This window comes from Macrotis lagotis, chromosome X (genome assembly GCF_037893015.1).
Source record: "Macrotis lagotis isolate mMagLag1 chromosome X, bilby.v1.9.chrom.fasta, whole genome shotgun sequence".
Taxonomy (NCBI): domain Eukaryota; kingdom Metazoa; phylum Chordata; class Mammalia; order Peramelemorphia; family Peramelidae; genus Macrotis; species Macrotis lagotis.
Window position 1 is genome coordinate 384,165,670 of NC_133666.1, and position 21,666 is coordinate 384,187,335.

Here is a 21,666-nt window from a genome sequence, read left to right on the forward strand (position 1 = left end):
CCATTTAGAGTTGTTTTAGTACTTTTCAAATATTATCCTCTGATCAGTCCTTTGAGGAAGATGCTATTTTGTCCCCCATTTTACAGTGGAGGTAACACAGAGGTTGAAGTGACATCTAGTACATGTCTGAGGTCAGATTTGAACTCATCTTCCTAACTCTAGACCTAGGATTTCTATCTTTATCCATTATACCACCTAGTTGAATTTATGGAATTAGGAAAGACCCCCTAACTCAAATTTTCATTATCTTTGTTGATTTTTTTAAAAAGACAAACATAAAAACCAATCCCTTATACATGAGCCCTAAAACAACTTACCCACTCTCTTTCAGATGATTAAAATATAGCCTAAAGCTTTTTTTTTCATTTTATTTATTCATTTTAGGGTTTTTGCAAGGCAATGGGGTTAAGTGGCCAAGGCCACACAGTTAGATAATTATGAAGTATCTGAGATCGAATTTGAACTCAGGTACTCCTGACTACAGGGCTGGTGTTTTATCCACTGTACCACCTAGCCGCCCTCAGCTTTTTTTTTTTCCTATTTTGATACATCCAGTAAGTGATTTCTCAGGAGTGAAGACCAAGCAAATTGTCATTTCTATACCCAATCCCCACCCTCACCTCCCCCCCAGAAAATCAATAGACCCAATCCAACTCAAGCTCTTTTCAAAGAGCCTTGACAATTCATTCCTTCCCCTCTTCCATTAGTCCTTGCAGGTCAAAACAGCAAGAGTCTCTGGGAATAGAGTTGGCTCACTTCTCTGCTCAGGTCTCTTTGGAGAGTCACTTCCTATACTGCACTCCCTGTATTATAACTAGACTTCAATCAGTTACTATATGTATGAAAGGAAAACTGGTCTTGGTATAAACTTGTGCTTAGTTGCCATGGTCACCTGGCAGGTTTGCCTTTTGAACCACTTACAGCAGAATTCAGCTTTTCCAGTACCATGATTCTTAATTACTGCTGGCAAAATAATGTGTCCTAGTCCTGCTTGGATTGTAAATGTATTTTAAACAACTAAGAGAAATGTGTGGCATGGTAGACTCAATCCCCTATTTCAACTTAGAGACCATATTAGTAACTTTTCTTTTAAAATACAATATCTGTAGTTTTATTAATTACAGCATTCAATAGTACTGTTGATGTTCAAGCTCCTCTTAAGAAACTCTTATTTATGATTCCTCTGTAATTCTAAGTTACTCCTGCTTTCTGTAAGGAAGCAAACCCATCCCTAGGAGGGGCCCCGAATTCAGAATCTGGGGGTGTAGCCAGGGAAGAGAGGATCGAATTCTGTGCTTGGGCTGTGCCCTCCCTCTTGGCAACAGTGACTGGAGGAAGCTGAAGGTCCTTTTGTTTTCTTCTCTGAAGTAGGTTGAAACAGGAGAACTCAGTCATTAACACACAAACAAAAGACTTGGAAAAATGGGCTGTTTGGAAAAGGTGTTAATCCATGGGAAAGAGGATAATGGTGGAGGTAGGACTGTAGGTCCCTTTTGTGGAAGTTTCCTGGATGAGGGTTACTGATCAATCAAGGTATCAGTTTCACTAAAGACTCAGCTCAGTTAATAACTATGACAACACAACAACTTCACATTTCTGTAAGCTCTTCTTGTTTTGAAAAACACTTCCTCATAACATACCTGTGAGATAAGTATACCTGATTTGTTGTTGGGGAAACTGAGACTGGATAACTTGCCACATTTGCCTAATTAGTAGCTGCCTGAAGTTGGACTAATTAATATCTAGATCCCTAGACTCTTTTATTTTGGTTTTTTTCTTTTTTTTGCAAGGCAATGGGGTTAAGTGATTTGCCCAAGATCACACAGCTAGGTACTTATTAAGTGTCTGAGGGTAGATTTGAACTCGGGTCTTCCTGATTACAGGGCCAGTGCTCTATCCATTGCACCACTAACTGCCTCTAGATCCCCAGACTGAAGGTTCTGTGCTTTGTACTACTCTTAGCTTCTTTCATGAATACTTTAGTACAACTCAAACAGGTGCTTGCCCTCTGCAAGATTTTACAACTGGAATGAAAAATGAGGGCTCTGACCTCAAAGAATGTATTAGGTCTAGTAAGGTATTTAATTTGATGGGATATCACAGCACATTTGCAAATATATCTTATGCAAAACAATGTGATAGGGACAAGAGACATAGAATGTTTGAGATGCCCCTTAAAGGGAAAAAAAGTTCAAATACAGATGGAGAGAGAGAGAGAGAGAGAGAGAGAGAGAGAGAGAGAGAGAGTGAGTCATTTCCATAGGAGATACTATTCCAAATGATATTAATCTCCCAATGTATGCAAGTCCCTGTGGCAGGTGTTGGAAATGCATATGTAATAAAGCTGACTTCCAAATGTATATTCTACCTGAAGGATTACAAAAAAAATATCTCCTTGTCCCCAAATACTTTTAGGAGGGGATTGGAGAATAGCTATTAGTCAATTTTGTTTGGAATTCACAGTGTGCAAAATGAAATACAAATGTTCCCCCAACTTGTCACAAGGGGTTATAATACTGTATCTAGAGCCAGAAAGATTTGGATTTAAATATCACCTTTGATATTCATTAATTAATTCAGTGACTGTAGTCGGGTCACTCATTTAACATATCTGTAATTCAGAAAGACAGTAAGATCTGTGAGAAACTACATGGTGTATTGAATAGAGAGCTATTTTCATAATCAGGAAGAACTAGGTGTAAGTCCTTCCACTTGGCTCATTCATGCTCTATGACCTTGGTCCAGGCAAATAACCTCCTAGTTTCCCTGACAGCTCCCTAAGACTAGAAGTTGATGTACTGTTGCCAGTCTATACTGAAGGGAGAGAAAGCATTTTCCTCAAGGGGCAGCTACTACACTAATGAAATCATAGATCTAGACAAGTTTAATAGGTGAAGTAACCGCCTTACAAGGCTCTTGGGAGTCTCCAATGAGATAATGCAAGCAAGCCCTTTGCCAGTTGGAAAGCACGATGTCAGAGAGGTAGTGTGACATAGTACCTAGAGTGTTGGCCTCAGATAACCCAGGAAGACTAGCCTCAAATCCCATCTCTAACACCTGCTGACTGTGGAACCCTGAGCAAATCATTGAGCTTTTTCATCCTCAGGCAGTTCTCTATAAAATTGTAAAGAATTTCCTCACCAGGCATTCCTTACCTCTGTAAATGCTTAGGTTCAGACAAAAAAAGAAAATTATTTGCAGAAGAAATAGGATATGGTGAAAAAGTAGCTTGGCCTGGCTAATCTCTATTTATTCTTTCTTCCCCCCCCCCCCTTCCCCCTTTAAGAGTAGAAATCTTGAGCTACATTTTTCTCTTCACTAATCTAATCTGTGATTAAACTGATTGGTTTAAAAGTCTTTTATCAATTTCTTGCAACTCATGTGTTAAATATGATTAAAAATAGTTGTGGTAGATGGCATTAATTGATTCAACATACTTGAAGTTATGGGTCTACAAATTCAGGATGTGTGTTTTTCCATAAGACACTTTTTAAACTCAAATTCCTAAATTACAAGGGAGTAAGTTCTGCTAGTGAGATTCTTGATGAGTAAATCTGGTCCTGAAAAATGATATCCATTCCTCAGTTTAGACAATAGATGTGTTGCTGGAAGTTGGCATGTGAATAGAATTTTTTTAAAAGCAAGTCATTTTTAGCTCACTTGGTGAGCTCACTACCTGAAAGAATTCTAAAGTTGATCCTTTTATAAATGAGAAAACTTATGTAATATGTTCAGCAACTTCCATTTGATTACCTAATAAGTAAAGATTGTTTACTCTAATTGTTTAAAAACATGAAGCATGTCTTTAAAATCTAGTTGAAGAGAACATGGTAAAGGAAATGTGAATATGGTTTTATAAACAATTAAAGAATCTTCCATCATAACAGGTGCATGCAGATTAAGGTTAATTTGTATTTTTAATAATTATATAGGAGTATTGACAAAAAATAGAACTTGACTTTTTTGCCTTGTGAATGACTCATTGCAAACTCAATATGAGTCAACAGTGTGGTATGACAGCCAGAAAAGCTAATATTGTATTAATCATTATCGAGTGAAAGATATGGGTCCAGGACCAAGTAGATGACAGTCTTGTTATAATTAGTAAGATCACATTTGAAGCACTATGTTCAGTTCTGAGATCCCTATGTTAGGTTATGCTGAATGAAGAATGTCGTAAGAAGGGTAAGCCAGAGTGGGTGAAGGACCTCAGGTTCATGCCATATAAGGGTTAGTTAAAGCAATTGGTGACATTTAGCATGGAGAAGAGAAGACCTAGGGCAAATGTTATAATTGTTGCTGTCTTTTCAATTGTGTCTGACTCTTTGTGATCCCATTTTGGTATTTTCTTGGCAGAGATACTTAAGTAGTTTGCCATTTCCTTCTCATTTTACAGATGAGGAAACTGAGACAAACAGTTCAGTGACTTGCCTAGGGTCACCCAGCTAGTAAGTGTCTGATGTGAACTCATGAAGAAAAGTCTTCCTTATTCCAACCCCAATGCTCTGTTCATCTATTGCTTCAACTAACTACTCAATGTGATAATTACCTTCATGTATTTGCAGAGTTGTCATGTGGAATAGGGAGGGGTTTGTTCTCTTCACTTTGACACCCAAAGGCAAAACTAGTAAGCAAAAAAGTAGAAATTGCAAAACAGTCAAACATAGATTTTATGGAAGGAAAATTTTTGTCACAAACAAAGCTGTCTAAAATTATGAGTTTCATGAAAAGGTTTTAACTTCTCCTTTGTAGGAACTCTTTTAAACAAAGGTGGGAAGATCACCTGTCAGCTCTCTTACCTTCTTGTCCATATCCTATGGTGTGTGTGTGTGTGTGTAGACAGATATATATGTATATATACTTATGCCCAGTTATATGCACATGCATGTATCTTCCTTCAAACATTTGCCTCCCAGTTTCTCAACTTACTCACTTCCTGTGATCTATTTCTCCATATTTCTTCAGTTACTCACAGAAATAGTCCTATTCTTGATCTTGCCATCACTCATAAATGCTCTACTTCCATGGTAATGAACTCAGAAATTCCCTTATCTGATCACAGTCTGGTATTCCTCTTCTCCTCCTATCTTGCAGCCACAAACCCTGTTCTTTGTCTGTATCATCACCTGTAGTACTTTATCATCCTAGTTCTTCCCCAGGTCATCACTGCTATGCTGGCTATGCTTTCATCTCTTCCCTGTCTTGATCTCATAATGAGTTCATGCTTTGCTCCATACTTCTCTTGCTTCCTCATTCTCTTGTCAGTCTTGCCCTGCCTAACAAGCTTTCCCAGGACATTCCTATTTTCTTCTGTCTTTCCTTCTTCTCACCTTCTGTTCATTAAGCTAGAAGAAATCATGAAGCTGTGCTGACCAGACCCTCCACTTCTCACTCTTGCTTCCCCCTTCCAGTCTGTTGCCAAAACCAGTCAGTTTATTTTACCTTTATAGTATCTCAGGAGTACCCTGTTGCCATAGCCTCCTAGTTTGGCTCCCTGCCTCAGGTTTTTTCCCCACTCCAGTTCATCTTCCCCTCTGCTATCAAATTAATTTTCCTAAAGTATAGATTTGACCACGTCATTCCCAGCTGCCTTACTCAGTTAGCTTCTGTGGGCTTTAAAAGCTCATCCTAGCCTGAGCTGCCTCTTCTCCCCCCCCCCCCCACTTTTCCAGCCTAGAATTCTCTTCCTCCTTCAGGAAGCCTTTCCCATCCTTTCTTCATTCTAGTCCCTTCTCTCTGTTGAGTACTTCAAATTTGTCTAATTTTTTTTAATTTATATAAAGTTGTATGTTATTTCTCCTATTAGAACTATGCATTCCTTGAGAGCAGGAACTGTCTTTTACCTTTTTTTTTGTATTCCCAGCATTTAACATGGTGGTAGTCATGCAGTAGACACTTGATATGTATTGACTGACTGATTGACCTTGGTACTCTGACTCCACATCCTGTACTCTTTCCACTGTACCACACTGATCACATAACTCTCTTTACTGTAGCACTAAAGTCTCTTCCCACAGTCCTCCCTCCTGCCCTTCCTAGGAGGCATTGGAGTCAGGAAGACTTGTTTTCAGATTTAGCCTTGGATATATTACCTTCATGACCCTGGACAAGTCACTTAATCTCTGCCTCTGTTTCCTCAACTATAAAATGGGAATAATAATAGCACCTACTTTTCCATGGTGGTTGTAAGGGTCAAATGAGATCTTTGTAGTACACTTAGCCTGGTGCCTGGAACATATAAACACTTATTATCATTATTATTAACCAGAGGATCAGAGCATCTCTCTTGAGTCAGTTGCTTACTAGATCTGACACTAGACAAATCACTTTACTCTCTGGATCTTAATTTCCTTTCCTGTATAATTATTTAGACATTTCAGGTCATTCTAATACTTACTCTGTGACCCTCTGACTTGTCTTTCTAGTTCTCCCTCCCGTGCATTCTAGTATTCCATTCCCACTAGATTGCTCAGTTTCCAACTTGGTATATTATGTCTCACCTCTGTGTATTCAGGCTGACTAACCCCTGTGCTTGGAATGTCTGCCTTCCCCATCTCAGCCTTTCAGATTTTCTTCTACTTATCCTTTCTTTCCTATGTTGACTTTTGTCAAAAGCAAGGTTTCCAACAATGAAAAAAATTCGTATGGGCATTTGTTTCTTCTAAATCCAGAGTGAAAATTAATAGCTCAATCTCAAAGAAAACAAAAAATTTTATTCTGCTCTGAATCTCAGCTTGGTTGTATAGAATGAGGATTGCCCTAACAGTACAAAGAAATTCAGTTAAAAGGTAAATTAGGGGGTGACAATTGATGCCATATATGAACCATTGTGTTGATGGATTAACTATATCTATAAAAATCAAAGGGAGTTCAATAATCTTTGAGCCCAGTATCTGGGAGAAATTAAGGAACTTAAAAATTTCAAGACTTATTAAATCCTAAACAGTAGGAAACCTGATGTGACGGTTTGGGGGATGAGAAGGGTGTGTTGGGGGGACTTCAATGTAGAAGAAACTGTACTTTACAAAAAGTTTTTAACACTAGGAAAATATCAAAATAAAATGAAATATTGTAATTTTATGGGACGATTTTAAGTGCAATATTCTCTTGTACATAGATAGCTTAAGTTTATGTTAATTAATACAATATCATTATCTAAACATGTTAAAAGTTAGCAGGGGTAAGTTTTGATCTGAACCATAATCATTTCACAACCACAAATAATCTTACTGTTGTAAGGGGTTGGGTTATTTTGGTTTTGGCATTCATGCCAGAAGTTTGTTTTATAGAAAGTTAATTATTGGCAGAAGTATCCTAGGGTGGGGTTCCAGTTTGTTATTGGGCAGGACTTAGGGGAGGGAAGACAGGTTTTCTTTGCTAGCCAAGAATCATCAAAATTCAGCATTTGTACTTCCTAAATCATGTTTCTTTTTTAAACTGTTTCTATTTTAAAGAAATCTCAATACAATGAAACAGGTATTATGTATTAGAAAGAAAGCTGGATTGGAAGTCAGAAAATGTGATGCTGCCATTTACTTGTTTTATGGCCAGGGTTGATTCATTTCAACTCTCCAGACCTCAAAATGAAGGTACTGGGCTAGATGATCTCTGTGTCCCTGGGTGTCTGTAAATCTAAGACCCTATTCTGAAAACAATCGCAGAAGACTCAATATCAATCATAAATAATTATTTACTGAGTCCCTGTATGCAAGGATACAAGATAAAAGCTTCCCATGTTACAAACTGAATGACTTTAGGCAAGTTCCCTAGCCTGTTTCGTTTTCAGTTTCTTTATTTGTAAAATGAGAATTTTAGCTCCAAAACTGATTCTATGAGTACAAGACAAATCCTCTATCTTTCATCTGGAAGCTTTGAGTCATTATATCCAGCCAGATAGGTACTCTAGTCTATTTAATTTGCTACTGGAATAAATAAAACTTCATTGAAATATACATAAGCGGTAGGAATAATAAAATTCACATAGATCTAAAATTTTACACATTGTGGAGCACTGTTTCAGGGATTCTGTTGTAGATGGTGCCAAGAATATCATCCTGATTTTTACTCAGGATTTAGAAGAAACTAAGATACAGAATGGCCTTACCTGGAGTAAATGTTTGAACTGATTTTAAGTAGATCCTCAGCTGCCTACCAGTTAAATTTTGTGTTTACTGAAATGGCTTCATTCCCAGAAAAGACAATTTCATAACTTTCCCAACACAATTTTGAGCTTATCATAGGGTTTTTTCCTTAATATTATTATTTTTTTTAGTGCCAGAAGTAGAATGGGGGGGTTGGTTTTATTATTATTGTTATTATTATTACTATTATTTCTCTTTTATAGATGGATTATGCACATTTTGTATGTATATATGTATGTGTATATTTCATAGTTAGAACCTTCTTCAATTGTTTCATTTTAATATCTTTTATTATTTTGCTCCTCTGATCTCCAAATTCATTCCTGATGACTGTTGTTTATACTAAACTAACCAAATTTGTCGCTGCTTTCTTTCATCATTGCAATCTCACCAGTTGCAAGAGAGAACTGTTTAGCTCCTCATCTTTTGAGGTTTGTTCTCTCCTTTATACTGTTATATACACTACAACTGCCTCAGTTTTCAGTTTCATTTTATTCACTCTCATTTAACTCAACAAGTATCCATTGTCTACTGTTATGAGCAAAACACATAGTGAAAAGAACATTGGATCCTGAATCAGAAGAACCCCTGAACATGGTCTTTACCCTTTTTCAATGTTGGGCATAGAACTTGCCTTATGGACAAGGCACTTGAGCCTCATTTCCTTCATTGTTGAAAAATAGAGATAGTTACTGAAAGGGGATGCTTAAGACAGAGATGGCAGACTCAGAACAATCTTGTATGGCTTATAGAACTAGATAAAAAACTGTAATTGGGAAACATTTAACAAAATAAATAAAAATACAATATAATGTTAATTTGTGATTTTCTAAGTCAGTATGTGATTTACATACATGACTTTGACACCTGTAATATTTATTGTGAGAATAAAATGAGAATGTATTTCAAGGCTTGGAAAACTTTAAAGCACTATGTTTTAGGAAGTTGTCCACAATAATACTAGTAGCTAGAAAAATACAGTAGCAGAATTCTAACACAGGTTTTTCTAACACTTTGTCCAAGATACTTTACATTATAACATACTGTCTCTATTAGGGGAGATAACTATGACTCAAAGGTACCATAGTATTCTAGGAAAAGACCAAACACAATACTGAGAAAGCAGAGATGAGTAAATTATTTGCAGTTGAAGAGCCTAAGGAAGGAAGGCATCTTGAAGGAGATGACATCCAAATTGAACTTGTTATAGTTGTGGTTTCTTATCTGATGCAATGGATTATTCAGAACAATCCCTTTAATAAAAATCATCCAACAACCTCCAAGAAAAACGTAGACCAAGAAAGGCAAAGCAAATAAAAACTATTGGCAGGGAGATTCACTGGAATCCCAGGAGAGCTCTTCCAGCATTTCAAAACTTTCTCTATTTTCCTTCTCAGAGGGTTCATAGCTGGATTTCACCTAGGTACAAAATGACTCAAACTGTCTCAAGTCTGTCTGAAGTGCCTTGGCTCACAACAAATAGTTTAGTGTTGTGGGATCATGAAGTTCCAAATCTCCCTATTTTTTAATCCTGGTTCAAAAATAGGCCTTGAATGACATGGGAAATAGGGAGAACAAAAGCATAGAACTTATTTTATAAATAGTAAATGGACTGATCTATCTAGCTAGAGGAATAGGATAAAATAGTAGTAAGTGGTAAGACTGAGAAGTGGATTGGGATAGGGAGCAGAGCATGGAAAGCCTTGAATGCCAAACTAAGAAATTTGGATTTTCATGTTTTAAAAAAAAAGTCAGCCACCATCACTGGTCTTCAGGGACATAGAGAAAAATTATTTTTCTCTTGGTAATATAAAGTAAAGTGTTGATTTTAACTTTGCCCAGATTTTCTGTCTATAATTATATAAATCTTTTAAAAGGGAATTTTGAACAAAAAGTTTAATCTGCTTTAGAATTCTTAGTTAGCTTATGTTATTCAGAAACTTCATTTTGTCTTTAACCCTTCTTTATTACTATTAACTAAGATGTTCTCCAAAGCCAGACCACATATAGAAAGAGAATAATAGCTACTTACTGGTTATCCTTTCAGTTTGGAACACATGTAAGTTTGCTTTGCATCTTTGCTTCCTCTGTCATCCTGATAATTTTCTGTTGATGTGACAACATTCATACCTATTCAATATGACTTCATGTTTTCAAGTCAGATTTAGTGTCACCCATTAAATAGCAAGTCCAGATAATAGTTTTATCTTCTTATTTCTCTGAACCAGTTATTTAATGTATTTTGGGAAGCCTGCCCTCTTGTCTTAGAAATGGATAGTTCCTTCATTTTGAATGTTTCTTTCAAAGTACAAAGTCTTTTGTAAGTTGTATTTTGATAGTTTCTTATTTATAACTGCAATTTCTATGACCAAAACAGCTGCAGAGGTTGTGTGGGCCGTAGAGAAGCCACTGCGATCGGAATATTTCTGTTGATATTTAATTAAAACCAACAACAAAAAGAAAAGAAACTGATATCATTTGTGATTCTGTGATCTGAGGGATAAGTGCAAAAATCCCATTTACATTGCATTTAATTTAATTGCAATTAATTTAAAGGATGCTTTATGTATTTATGGCAGAGAAGTAAACAAACTGTCTGATCTTTCCAGATTCAGCCTCTTTTAATACTGAATGGTCTTACCCATGACCTATTTAGCCAGAAAAGGGTAGGACCTTGTGACAGAGCTGGACTACTTCCAAATTCTCTCCCTTTCTTTACTGTTTTGTTTCTTCAGTGTGTGGACCTGAGCTGTAATGAGCTAAGTGAAGTCACATTACCTGAAAACATGCCTTCAAAGCTACAAGAACTAGACCTGACTGGAAACCCTCGGCTCACCCTGGATCACAAAACCCTGGAGCTGTTGAAGTAAGTGTAGTTATAAATCCAGTGAATCTGAAAGATGGTACTGCATAATGAAAAAGTTTCTAAAGAAATGAAACTGTTACTGTATGGGCAAGAAGCACTTCCATTTAGGAATGAATCTGATGACAATTTTTATCATTATACATAATTATTACCTAATAACAAAAGAATTAACCAGTAACAACTTTGATATTGTATGTGCCAGCCATATATATCATTTGGGACAGGGACTGGACCAGAGATTTTTTGAGCATGGGGAACTCACAGGTCAGGGAACTCCATCTCCCAATACAAATTGCCACTCTCTGTAACTTATAGTCTTAGAGAGCTTAGAGGCTCACTGATTTTCCAGGGGCCACACATCCAGGAAGGAGAGAGGTGGGATTTTAACCCATTTCTTCCAGGCTTGAATGCCCAATGCTACAATATACCACCCTGCCTTCTGTATCTGTACCATTATTGTGCTTTAGTTTGGGGGAAACCTACAAAGGGATATTCTTTTAATTTTAATTTAATTCTTCTTAGTGCCAGTTTGGATTCATTTTCCTCATACTAGAGTGAGGAAGAAGTTGTCTTTGGTACTTTTCCAAAGTCTGTTGGCTTATTAAAGAGGAAAGAACACTGACCTGGGAATGAGGAGAAATAGGTGCTTTCTGCTGGTAATTACTTCTATAAACTTAAGTAAATCACTTAACTTCTGAAATTCAGTTTAGTTTTCTCATCTATAAAATGAGGAAGTTGGATTACCCTAGTGTTTTTCAAACTATCTTCCACAGTTCCCTGGGATTCCATGAAGGCAGTCTAAGGGATTCTGAGGAGGAAAAAAAATAATGTCAGGAAAAAAATATACAGCAAGATCTTTCAACTTGATATAAAATGAACAACATTCATTTATATTCTTAGTATTTTTTTAAAATCTACTCTATTTTATATCAATGGTGGATTATGGATAATTGGGTAAAATCAGGGTAAAAAAAAACTAAAACTGTGAACAATCAAGTCTCTGATGATGAAGCAAATATTCACAGATGTTGCCTTGAATACTCCATTTCAGAAATAGAAGAAACATAAATATAATTCTCAGAAATATTGTGACTTGAACCTATGATTTAATGATATGGGAAAATTCTCCTCCCTGTATAATGATGATGCCTGGACAGCTACAAAGTTAAATGGTTTGCCTTGGGGTCACATGAACTCAGTTTGTTCTGACTTCAAGGTCATCTTGAGTCACCATGTGTCTCTAATTCAAGTTAACTTCTAGTGGTCTTGAGGTACTCTTTGTAATTTGTTCCAAAATTTTTTAAACTAATTCTATCATTCTAGTAGAATTCCATAGGCATTTGTAAATTGAAAGCTTAATTTAAAAAAAAGAAGGAAAAAAATTTAAAGTGAAAATGCAAAGAATAACAGTTCTCTAGGAGTGTTGGCTAACATTTTACTAGGGAGGAGAAAATTGGATTTGTTTCGAAACATCTTATAAAGTTTTGTATATTTATAGGCCACTCATCATAGTAAATAGCCATACTCTTCTCACCAAGTAGGATATACTACTTGGGATAATATAAAATTTTAAAAATTACCCTTGAATTTTTTGTACCATTAGTTCCATTTTTAAAAAATTGTTGAAAGCTTATTACAGAGTTTTTAATAATATGGTTTTTCACCTGAAAGACTTCAAACTTCACTCTTAGAGAACACCCTACCAGTTAATATCTTTGATTCATCAGAAATAGTTTTGGGAGGGTGTTTGTTTTGTACATACAATTAATTTAAGGGCGCTGTGTATGTAATTATCATGTGGAAACTTTAGAGAAAAACAAATATTTCAGACTTGGGAATATCTCTATTCCATAGCAATAATATTGAGATTTTCTTTTCATTCACCCAGAATTTACTCCGAAGTTAAGACTTTTGCAAATTAACTTTTTGCAAAACTTCATTAGTTTAATTGTTAAAATGAACTACTTTCTATTTTGCTAATTCTACAGTCTTTCCCCTATTAAAATAATTATTAGATAAAAGTTGATAAATTTTTTAAAATTATGCTCATAATATAATCAAGACTCAGTTGAAAGTGCTTTCCTAAATTCATCTTATTCTGATAACATTCCTTTGAATTAGTGAAAGTCAGATATAATGCCTACCATCAAAAGGGGAAATTGAAGGCCAGTGAGGTTGTGACTTTTTTTGAATGTTTATTTTCATTAATGTCCTATTAATGCTTATTTTTACATTGAGATAATTTCCCAGTAATCTTCCTTCCCCAAAGAACACTCTTTAACAAAAATACAAATTAGTTGTCAAATTGATTGTGTATGACAGCCTGGTTCTCTCTGAAGAGTTGGGCTGTCTCCCTAATCAGTTATCTAGAGTCAGGATTGAGCAACACAGCAAACTGAGTTCTAAGATTTTCATTGTTTACCTTTACTTTCCATTTACAGTAATTATTCTTATGTGGATTGTTCCCTGAGTTCAGCTCATTTCACTTTGCATTATTTCAAACAAGTCTTCCCAAGCCTCTATGAATTCTTCATTTTTATCATTTGTCAAGTAAAATAATGTTCTATTACTATAGTTTGAGAGTGATTTCCCTAAGATTTTGACTTTCCAAGGTCATACATGATGATCCAGTAATTGACTCTTTTCTATCAACTGTGAATGAAATGTCAATGAAACTCTCACCTGATCGTTCTATTCTCACTATCTCTTCTGCCCTTTGTGATCAAATTCCTCAAAAAGGCTATTTGTAATAGGTGCTTCTATTTTTCTCTCACCCTCTTTTTAACCCCTTATAATCCAGTTTACAATCTAATTATTCCACCGAAACTGTCCTCCCTAAAGTTATGGGTGAGCTCTTAGTTGCTAATTCTAATAACCTTTTCTCAGTCTCCATTCTCCTTGACCTTTATGCAGCTTTTGACCCTATTGATCCTTCTTAATCCTTTCTTCACTCTGGGTTTTTGGGACAGCTGTCTTTTACTCCCCACCCCACCCCCACTCCCATCCAAGCTGTTGTCAGGACCTGTTGATTTAACTTTTGCTACATTTCTTTTAAGCCCTCTTCTCTTTTCTGATAATACTGCCACTCTATTGTAGGTCCTTACTAAAGCAATTTTCCTAAAGCTCAAGTTGAACCATATCTCCTACTCAGAAAATTTCCTGTTGCTTCAAGAGTCAAATACAGAATCTTCTGTTTGACTTCAAAGCCCTCTATAACCTAGCCCACTCCTACTTTTCCAGTCTTATTACTGTCCACCACATTCTCTTCCATCTCATGACACACTGGCCTCCCAGCTGTTCCATGAACAAGACACTCCATCTCTGGCTGACCTTATGTTTGACATGGTTTCTCTCCTTCTCTCTGATATCTAACCTCCTTGACTTCTTTTAAGTCCCAAGTAAAATCCAGTCTTTTGCAGGAAGACTTTCCTAACCTCTCTTAATTCCTACCCATCCTGTATTTAAGTTTAGGTAGGAATTTAAACTTGTTGGTGTGTGTGTGTGTGTGTGTGTGTAGTTTCCCCTGTTAATCCTGAAGACTAGGACTTTTTTGCTTTTTTTTTTTGACCAGGCAATTGAGGTTAAATCATTTGTTCAGAGTCACACAGCTGCTAAGTGTCAAGTGTCTGAAGCCAGATTTGACTCCAGTTCCTCCTGATTCCAGGGCTGGTGTCTACCACTCCACCATTCAGCTGCCCCTTGTATTTTTTTAAACACCCAGTATTAAGCGTAATGCCTGCCATATATTAGGTGTTTAATAAATGTGTATTGATAATTGGTTGGTTCCTAAGAAGTTTAAATTTATTTCTTTTCCTTTCTTTGCTTCTTTCTCTTTCCTATCCTCCCATGCTGACCCATTTTCGTTCTCTTTCCTTTTTTTTTCACTTTGGTGACCCCTTTTTTCTGTTTGTATTACATATCTTTAAAATAAAAAATATCATATATATATATATATATATAATTATTGATCCCAAATAAGTGGCGGATATTTTTGGCATATTTTATTTAGGGATAGCAGCTCCCACCATAACTCCAGATATTTAAGTTGTTTTGTTTAAAACAAAAAGCTTAGTATTCTAGATTTTTAACAAATTATTATTAGTAACCTTATTCTATTTGATGCAAATTCCCCTTTTGAGAAATGTTTTCAAGATTCAATGTCATACTTTGCTTAGCAAGATTCTTATGGAATCTACCTTGATAAAGTGACTATTTCCTGAATCTATAGTAAAATTATGCCTCTACTGTATCTTATTTTAACTTACACATACAACTTGGCTAAAAAAAGGTTACACGAATATATTCTCTCATGTACTATACATTATAATTTTAAGAAAGTATTTTATAATATTGAACTTTATTAACTACAAAGATTTAGGTGAACTAAAATTTTCCACAAAAATAGCAATTTTTAAAACCTTTTAAAGGTAATTTTTATTCACCCTAATGATCACACAAGACTTTAACTTTGCTGACCCACACATTAGACATTGCTGCCTCCCAGAGTGAGCAATGAGAAGTACAGTAATATGTAGTCAAAGCAATTTGCAAGACATTAAGGAGAGTCTGACTGCTCCTTTCTGTAGTTCACTGGGCTAAGTGTTACAGGGGTTTGTGCCCAGGATGCTTATGGTGTAGTCAAAGGACCAGACTATCAAGACATCTTGTGAGAGAGGTCCTGAGAAAGCTACACATTGATATATTACACTTCATTTGGATGGATAGAGAGGATGATAAAAACATAAAATAGATACAAATGTAGTTCAAGACCACTTTCTTCTCTCTTTGACCCTTACAAGGTTTCATCCTTTCTTAATCATCTTTTTGTGGGTAATCAGAACTCAAGACAGCTGAGTGAATTTAAGGTCATGCAGCTAATCCCTGCCAAAAACAGAGCCCAGACTCAGGTATTCTGCCTGAGAAGAAAGTGAATTCCTTAAGGTTGCATGAATTTGTGAAGGGTATAGAGATTCATTTTTAATCCTCATAATCCAATATCTAGCAGTCAGTGCTTAGGAAATGTTTGTAAAATTAACACTGAATTCATTTATTTGTGTGTGTGTGTGTGTGTGTGTGCACACACACACACACACACACACTCCTATATTTTCAGTTCCAAATGCTAATTCTGTTTGCAGCTCCTTTATACATATATATGCTTCTCAATGGTAATAAAAATGATAGCTAACTAACATTTATATATTCTTTAAAAGGTGCAAAGCACTTTACATGTTATATCTTTTGATCCTCACTAATAATATCTTCACTTTAGAAATGAAATAGCTGAAGATGAGAAAAGTTAAATGACATTCCCAAAGTATCATGGCCATTAAATAATAGAGGTTTGATCCAAACTTAGTCTTCCTGTCTCTGAATCTGGAACACCTAGCTACAAATAAATGACTGTGCAGGGTCAGATGAGGGAGAAATCACATTGAGAGAATGGTGGGATCAAGAAAGATTTCTTGGAAAATCTTGTATTTGAACTGGTTTTGAAACATGCCTAGGATTTCAACAAAAGCTTATGTGGGGGGGGGGGGTCACTAGGCAGAGGGAGGAACATGAGAAGAATGTAGAAGCTGAAAACCTGTGGTGAGAAAGAGAAGAAGCAACGTTAAGTGAATAGAGTTAGTCTTTGGTCCATAAACAGGTCATTTGACCAGGCTTTAGAACATAAGTGTTTGGTTATAGAACGAAAGCAAAATAATGAAAGGCTTGAAAGCTAGGGTAGAGCTATATTATGGAGGCACTTGAATGCCAATTTGAGGCATTTGGACTTTCCATAGCTTTTTGAGCAAGGGAATGATATGATTGAAGTTGTGCTTTGGAAAATTGATTTGTCAGGTGTTTATGTGTAGGAAGAATTAAAGGAAGACGACAGGCTAGAGTGCTAATTTGCAGGCTAATTGCAGTTGTCGATTTGAGAAGTAGTGGGATTCTAGACCAAGTGATATCAGTAGAAATAGAAAGGAATTATATTGAAATTATAAATAGCTTCACCCTCACTAACTCAAAGCAAGCTTTTCTTGGTATTCTGAATTTAAAATTAATTAGGCTAATTATGTCTCATTCTTTTAAAGCCAGGACAAAGCATTGTATGTTATACAAAGCACAAGATGAGGAGTTTGATAGCTTACCTACCCTGTATGGTATAATCTCAGATAAGTAATTAAATCCCTCTGGGCCTCAGATTTTCCATCTGTTAAATGAGGGAATATACTAGATCTAAAATATAAATTACATATAATATAAATTATAAATGCTAAGGATTCCATTATTTCCATTCAAGTGTCTTGTGTTCTTCACACTCCAAACATATCTAAAGGATTTTTTTTATCCTAACTTTATTAGATTTAAATGGAAGTGATCCATTTTATTGAATTAACTCAGATTGGTAGGAATCTAGGGTACTTACCAGCCTTATAGAAACCTCATTTACTTCGTGATAGTTACTTCTGCTAAGAAAACTTGGGGGAAATACAGCACCTAACTCTTTATCAATGAAGGCTTCTTTATGAAACATTTACTCGTACATTTTTATCAATAGTTGTGAAGCCATAAAGGAAAATCATGATTGAGGAGATTCATGATTACATGTTTAAGATTCTAGACAAGTGGCAACATTTAGAGTGCATTTGGAATACAAACCAGGAGAACTCTTGAGATTTATCATCTATTGAGGTTTTGAAATTTCCAAGAGGGACAGTGTTACACTTCTAGCTTCATCAGTTCGGATCATGAGATATGAGTGACCCAAGTGGCCCCTGTATTTCTTCTCCCAGATAAAAAGATCATGGAGAAATCTGATAGCAGTTCTTCTGGAGCAGCAACCCCTTATAAAAAGATCTTAGACTATAGGCAGCATTAGAGTAGTTGTTTCAATCAGCAACTCTAATGTGAAAAATACTTGTATAAATAGTATGAGGAAGACATAATCTACATGCTAATAACTACTCATAGGAACAGCCTCTGTCTTGAGGCCCCATAGTAGACTTAAAGCAAGTTTTACATGACTTTCCTCTCAGGCAGATTCTTCCAAGGTTTATTATGGTTGTAGACTCTCATCATTAATAATATATCACATTCTAGATTTTAAATATTAGCTGCAAAGCATTTGAGGTCATAATAGTAACAGTTCACATTTATAGTTTCTGAAACACTTCCCTCACAACAACCCTATTAAGGAAACAGTAAAATTATAATTATCCCTGTTTTGCAGATGAGGTTGTCACTTTACTAACCGTGATGAAGCTAGATAATGGTAGTGCTGGAACTCAAATGATGGACTTCTGTCCTTCAAATTCAGAATTCTGTGCTTGTTTATTGCTTGGCTGTGTTTATTCTTCTCTCTAAGGAAGCCACACTTAACCTCTTAAGAGGTAAAAATAATTTCAGTTCTGTGCTCTCGCATCTTGTGGTAATCTATTAGTCTGGTCATTTTTTAACTGTAAAACTGTACATTGAGTTCTCAAAAATTATTTGCTACAACCATATTCTCTTTAGGAGAAGCTTATTTTCTGTGCTTGAATGGCAAAGTACAGAAGTGCAATTAACAAAAACTGATATTTAAAAAAAGCAGATGTTTTAAATCCATAATAGGAAGTGAACCCCTAATTATAAGATAACTCTGGCATCTGACTCCCATTTAAATGTATGTGAATATCTGATGTATGTACTTAGGGCATTTGGGGCATTGGAGATTTGATTTGCCTATTTGTGTGTGTGTGTGTGTGTGTGTGTGTGTGTGTGATATAATATGAATGAATGAATATGAATGAGTTTTCTTATTTGTGCTTCCTGGGTTCTGGATTGAAGATCTCAATTAAAGGTGTTATCAAATAGAGCACCAAATTCATTTAGATTCCAAAGAAGTCATCCACACATGGTAGGAAAAGGACAGGAAAAAACAGCTTCATTAAAAAGGGACAGTTGGGGTTTGCAAGTGTTCTCAGTGGAAGAGATTGTTAAGAGTTTTTAATGGGTTTGGTTTTTTTCCTTCTATCTTTGGAACAGTGAAAGGCACTGGTTTCTTTGAAGTTTCTGCATTGTATGAAGGACTTAGTTTCCCTTTGAAAAGGAACGGGGCATTAAAAACTTCATAGAATCTTAAGTTTGCCTTTAAGAAATACACTTCTACTGATTCCCACTTTCAGAAACTTGAAAGGTTACCCAAGAAAGTGTTAGGGCAAAAATGACAGCCCAGTCTTTTTGGAAGAAACTGCCATTGCTATCTTTTACTCACCTAGAAGAGTTTTATTAACAACAGGATTTGAAACTTGGAATCAGATGCAAACCTTTCACAAAAAGTCTTGCTGTAAATAGAAATGTTAATTTGAAAACTTCCAGGATGATTTGTGTGTTCTGCAATCACAGCCTACAGAGGAAAATGTATATACACTAGTGGAAGTGGTGGAAAGTATAGCTGTTATTTGAATAAAGTTTTTTTTAAGTTTTTTTTGCAAGACAATGGGGTTAAATGACTTGCCCAAGTTACACAGCTAGGTAATTATTAAGTGTCTGAGGCTAGATTTGAACTCAGGTTCAGCTGACTCCAGGACCAGTTCTCTATCCACTGTGCCACCTAACTGCCCTTGAATAAAGCTTTAAGAGAAAAATCCAAAGAAATTAACACCAGAAATAGCAGTTCACAATGAATTATTCTCTTTTGCTTGAACATTTATCATGTCAGTATTGATACAAGGCAGATAGCAATTCACTTCTTACCTGAGCTGTTCTTGTTTCTTTGTTTTTAAGTTAAGCAGCACTTGGAAATAGCTTAATTTTTTGGAGTGACCTCCTCTCCTACTAAAGTTCGTGGCAGAAGAGAATACGTTTGGTACTAGTGTTTGGGAATCAATAAAGAGAAATGAAAAGAGTATTAGACGTGTACTAAGGACAACCTGAGTTCAAATCCTTCTGAAGCTAGCTATGGGACCATGGGGCAATTCTGAACCTTAGATTCTTTTATCTATAAAATGGGGATAATAATAGTACCTACCTCACAGAGTGGTTGTGAGGGACAAATAAAATAATATGTATAAAGTGCTTAGAAAACTTTAAAAGGCTATTTATATAAATGTCAGCTGCTGCTGCTGTTACATTATATGTTAATTCCTCTATGATTCCACAACAGCACATGCACACACCAGTATTTGTAATAGGAAAACCATGTTTATGCCAGTTTCCCAGCCTAAGTCAAGTCAATATACTTTTATGAAATGCCTACTATGTACCAGGAACTATTCTAGTTGAGGCTGGGAATATAAAGAAGGAGCAAAGAGTGATTTCTGTTCTCACGAGTACCACTGGTCTAATGAGGAAGATGGCTTGAAAACAACTATGTAAAACCAAAATATAGACGGTTTAAATTGTAGATAATCAATAGAATGAAGGTCCTGGCAGTCAGGGCCATTGAGGATGGCTCCTTGGCTCAGGTAGGATTTTAACTGGAACCTGAAGAATCCAGAGAAATCCAAGAGGCAAGATAAGGAAGAAGAACATTTCATGCATAGAGAAGGGCCAGTGGAAATTCCCTGAGCTGGATATAGGCTAGTAACTTGTGGGAGAACAGCAGTGACAGTGTCCTGAATCACAGAACACAAAGAGAGTGAGGTGTAAGCAGACTGGAAAGGGAGAACATAGCCAGAGGAAAAGCCAAACAGAAGATGTTGCTGGAGTTTATTGGGTGGAATGACATGGCTAGAGCTTCACTTTAGGATAACAGTTTGAAGTAGAGGAAGAGGAGACTTGAGATACAGTCCTATGGTAATCCAGGAGCAAAGCAATGAAGACCTTTGCTTGGGTGATATTAATCTCAGGAGAGAGGCGCCATAGATGATTAATGCTACAATAACAATATCAACAGGCTTTGACATCAGGATGGATATAGACAGGATGGGAGGGGAAGGGAGAAAAGAGGAGACAGTTCAGTAAGTACATAAGCCAGTGGGAGAGGAGGAGTTGAAGATTACACCAGGATGCTGAACCTGAGCTACAAAGATGGTGGTACCTTTCAACAGTATTAGGGAAGTTAGGAAGAAGAGAGGGTTTGGGGAAAAGATAATGATAAATATAAATCCTATTTCAAATGAGACAGATCATCATGAGAAGAATATAAACAGACCTTAAAGCATAGAGAATAGGTCAGCCTTGAAATCAGGAAGACCTGGATTCAAGTTCTATCTCTGATACCTACTGGCTGTGATCCCAGGCAAGTCACTTATCCTCTCATTGATGAGGCAACTCTCTTATATTCTGGTTCTGATATATAGTGATAGGATGTTCTTCACATGACAGTTTCTTCTACCAGCAAAAGCAGAGGCTCTAGCCTTATCCCTATCTCTGCCCTTGAGAGGCTTACATTGTAATAGTGCAGGACATCTTTTGGTCTGTGCAATTGCCAGGGAAGAATATTTTACTCTGAAGTCACCAGATAGTAAGTTCAGCCATAAAATGATATCTAGTTGACACTTTCTTGAAGCAATGACAGCATAGATTTAGTCATTGTTCCCTGTGATTTCCTAGCAGATTTAGGTGATTCAGGATTAGTTGTGAGGATTCTCCCACCTCAGAATAGTTTGGCCCACAGAGGGGAATCTGGAGGTCTTGTTGGAAAAGTCAGCAGTGTCAGGGTACCAGAGTAGGTGGATAAGATTAAAC

General features: G+C 36.2%; 1 protein-coding gene across 1 annotated transcript in view; it reads left to right on the forward strand.

Annotated features, from left to right (window-relative positions):
* The window catches only part of PHLPP1 (PH domain and leucine rich repeat protein phosphatase 1), a 294,885-nt gene that overhangs the window by 253,967 nt on the left and 19,252 nt on the right, over nt 1–21,666 (forward strand). Inside the window, 1 exon segment of the mRNA XM_074202041.1 lies at nt 10,877–11,007. Within this exon segment, the coding sequence (XP_074058142.1) occupies nt 10,877–11,007 (131 nt within the window).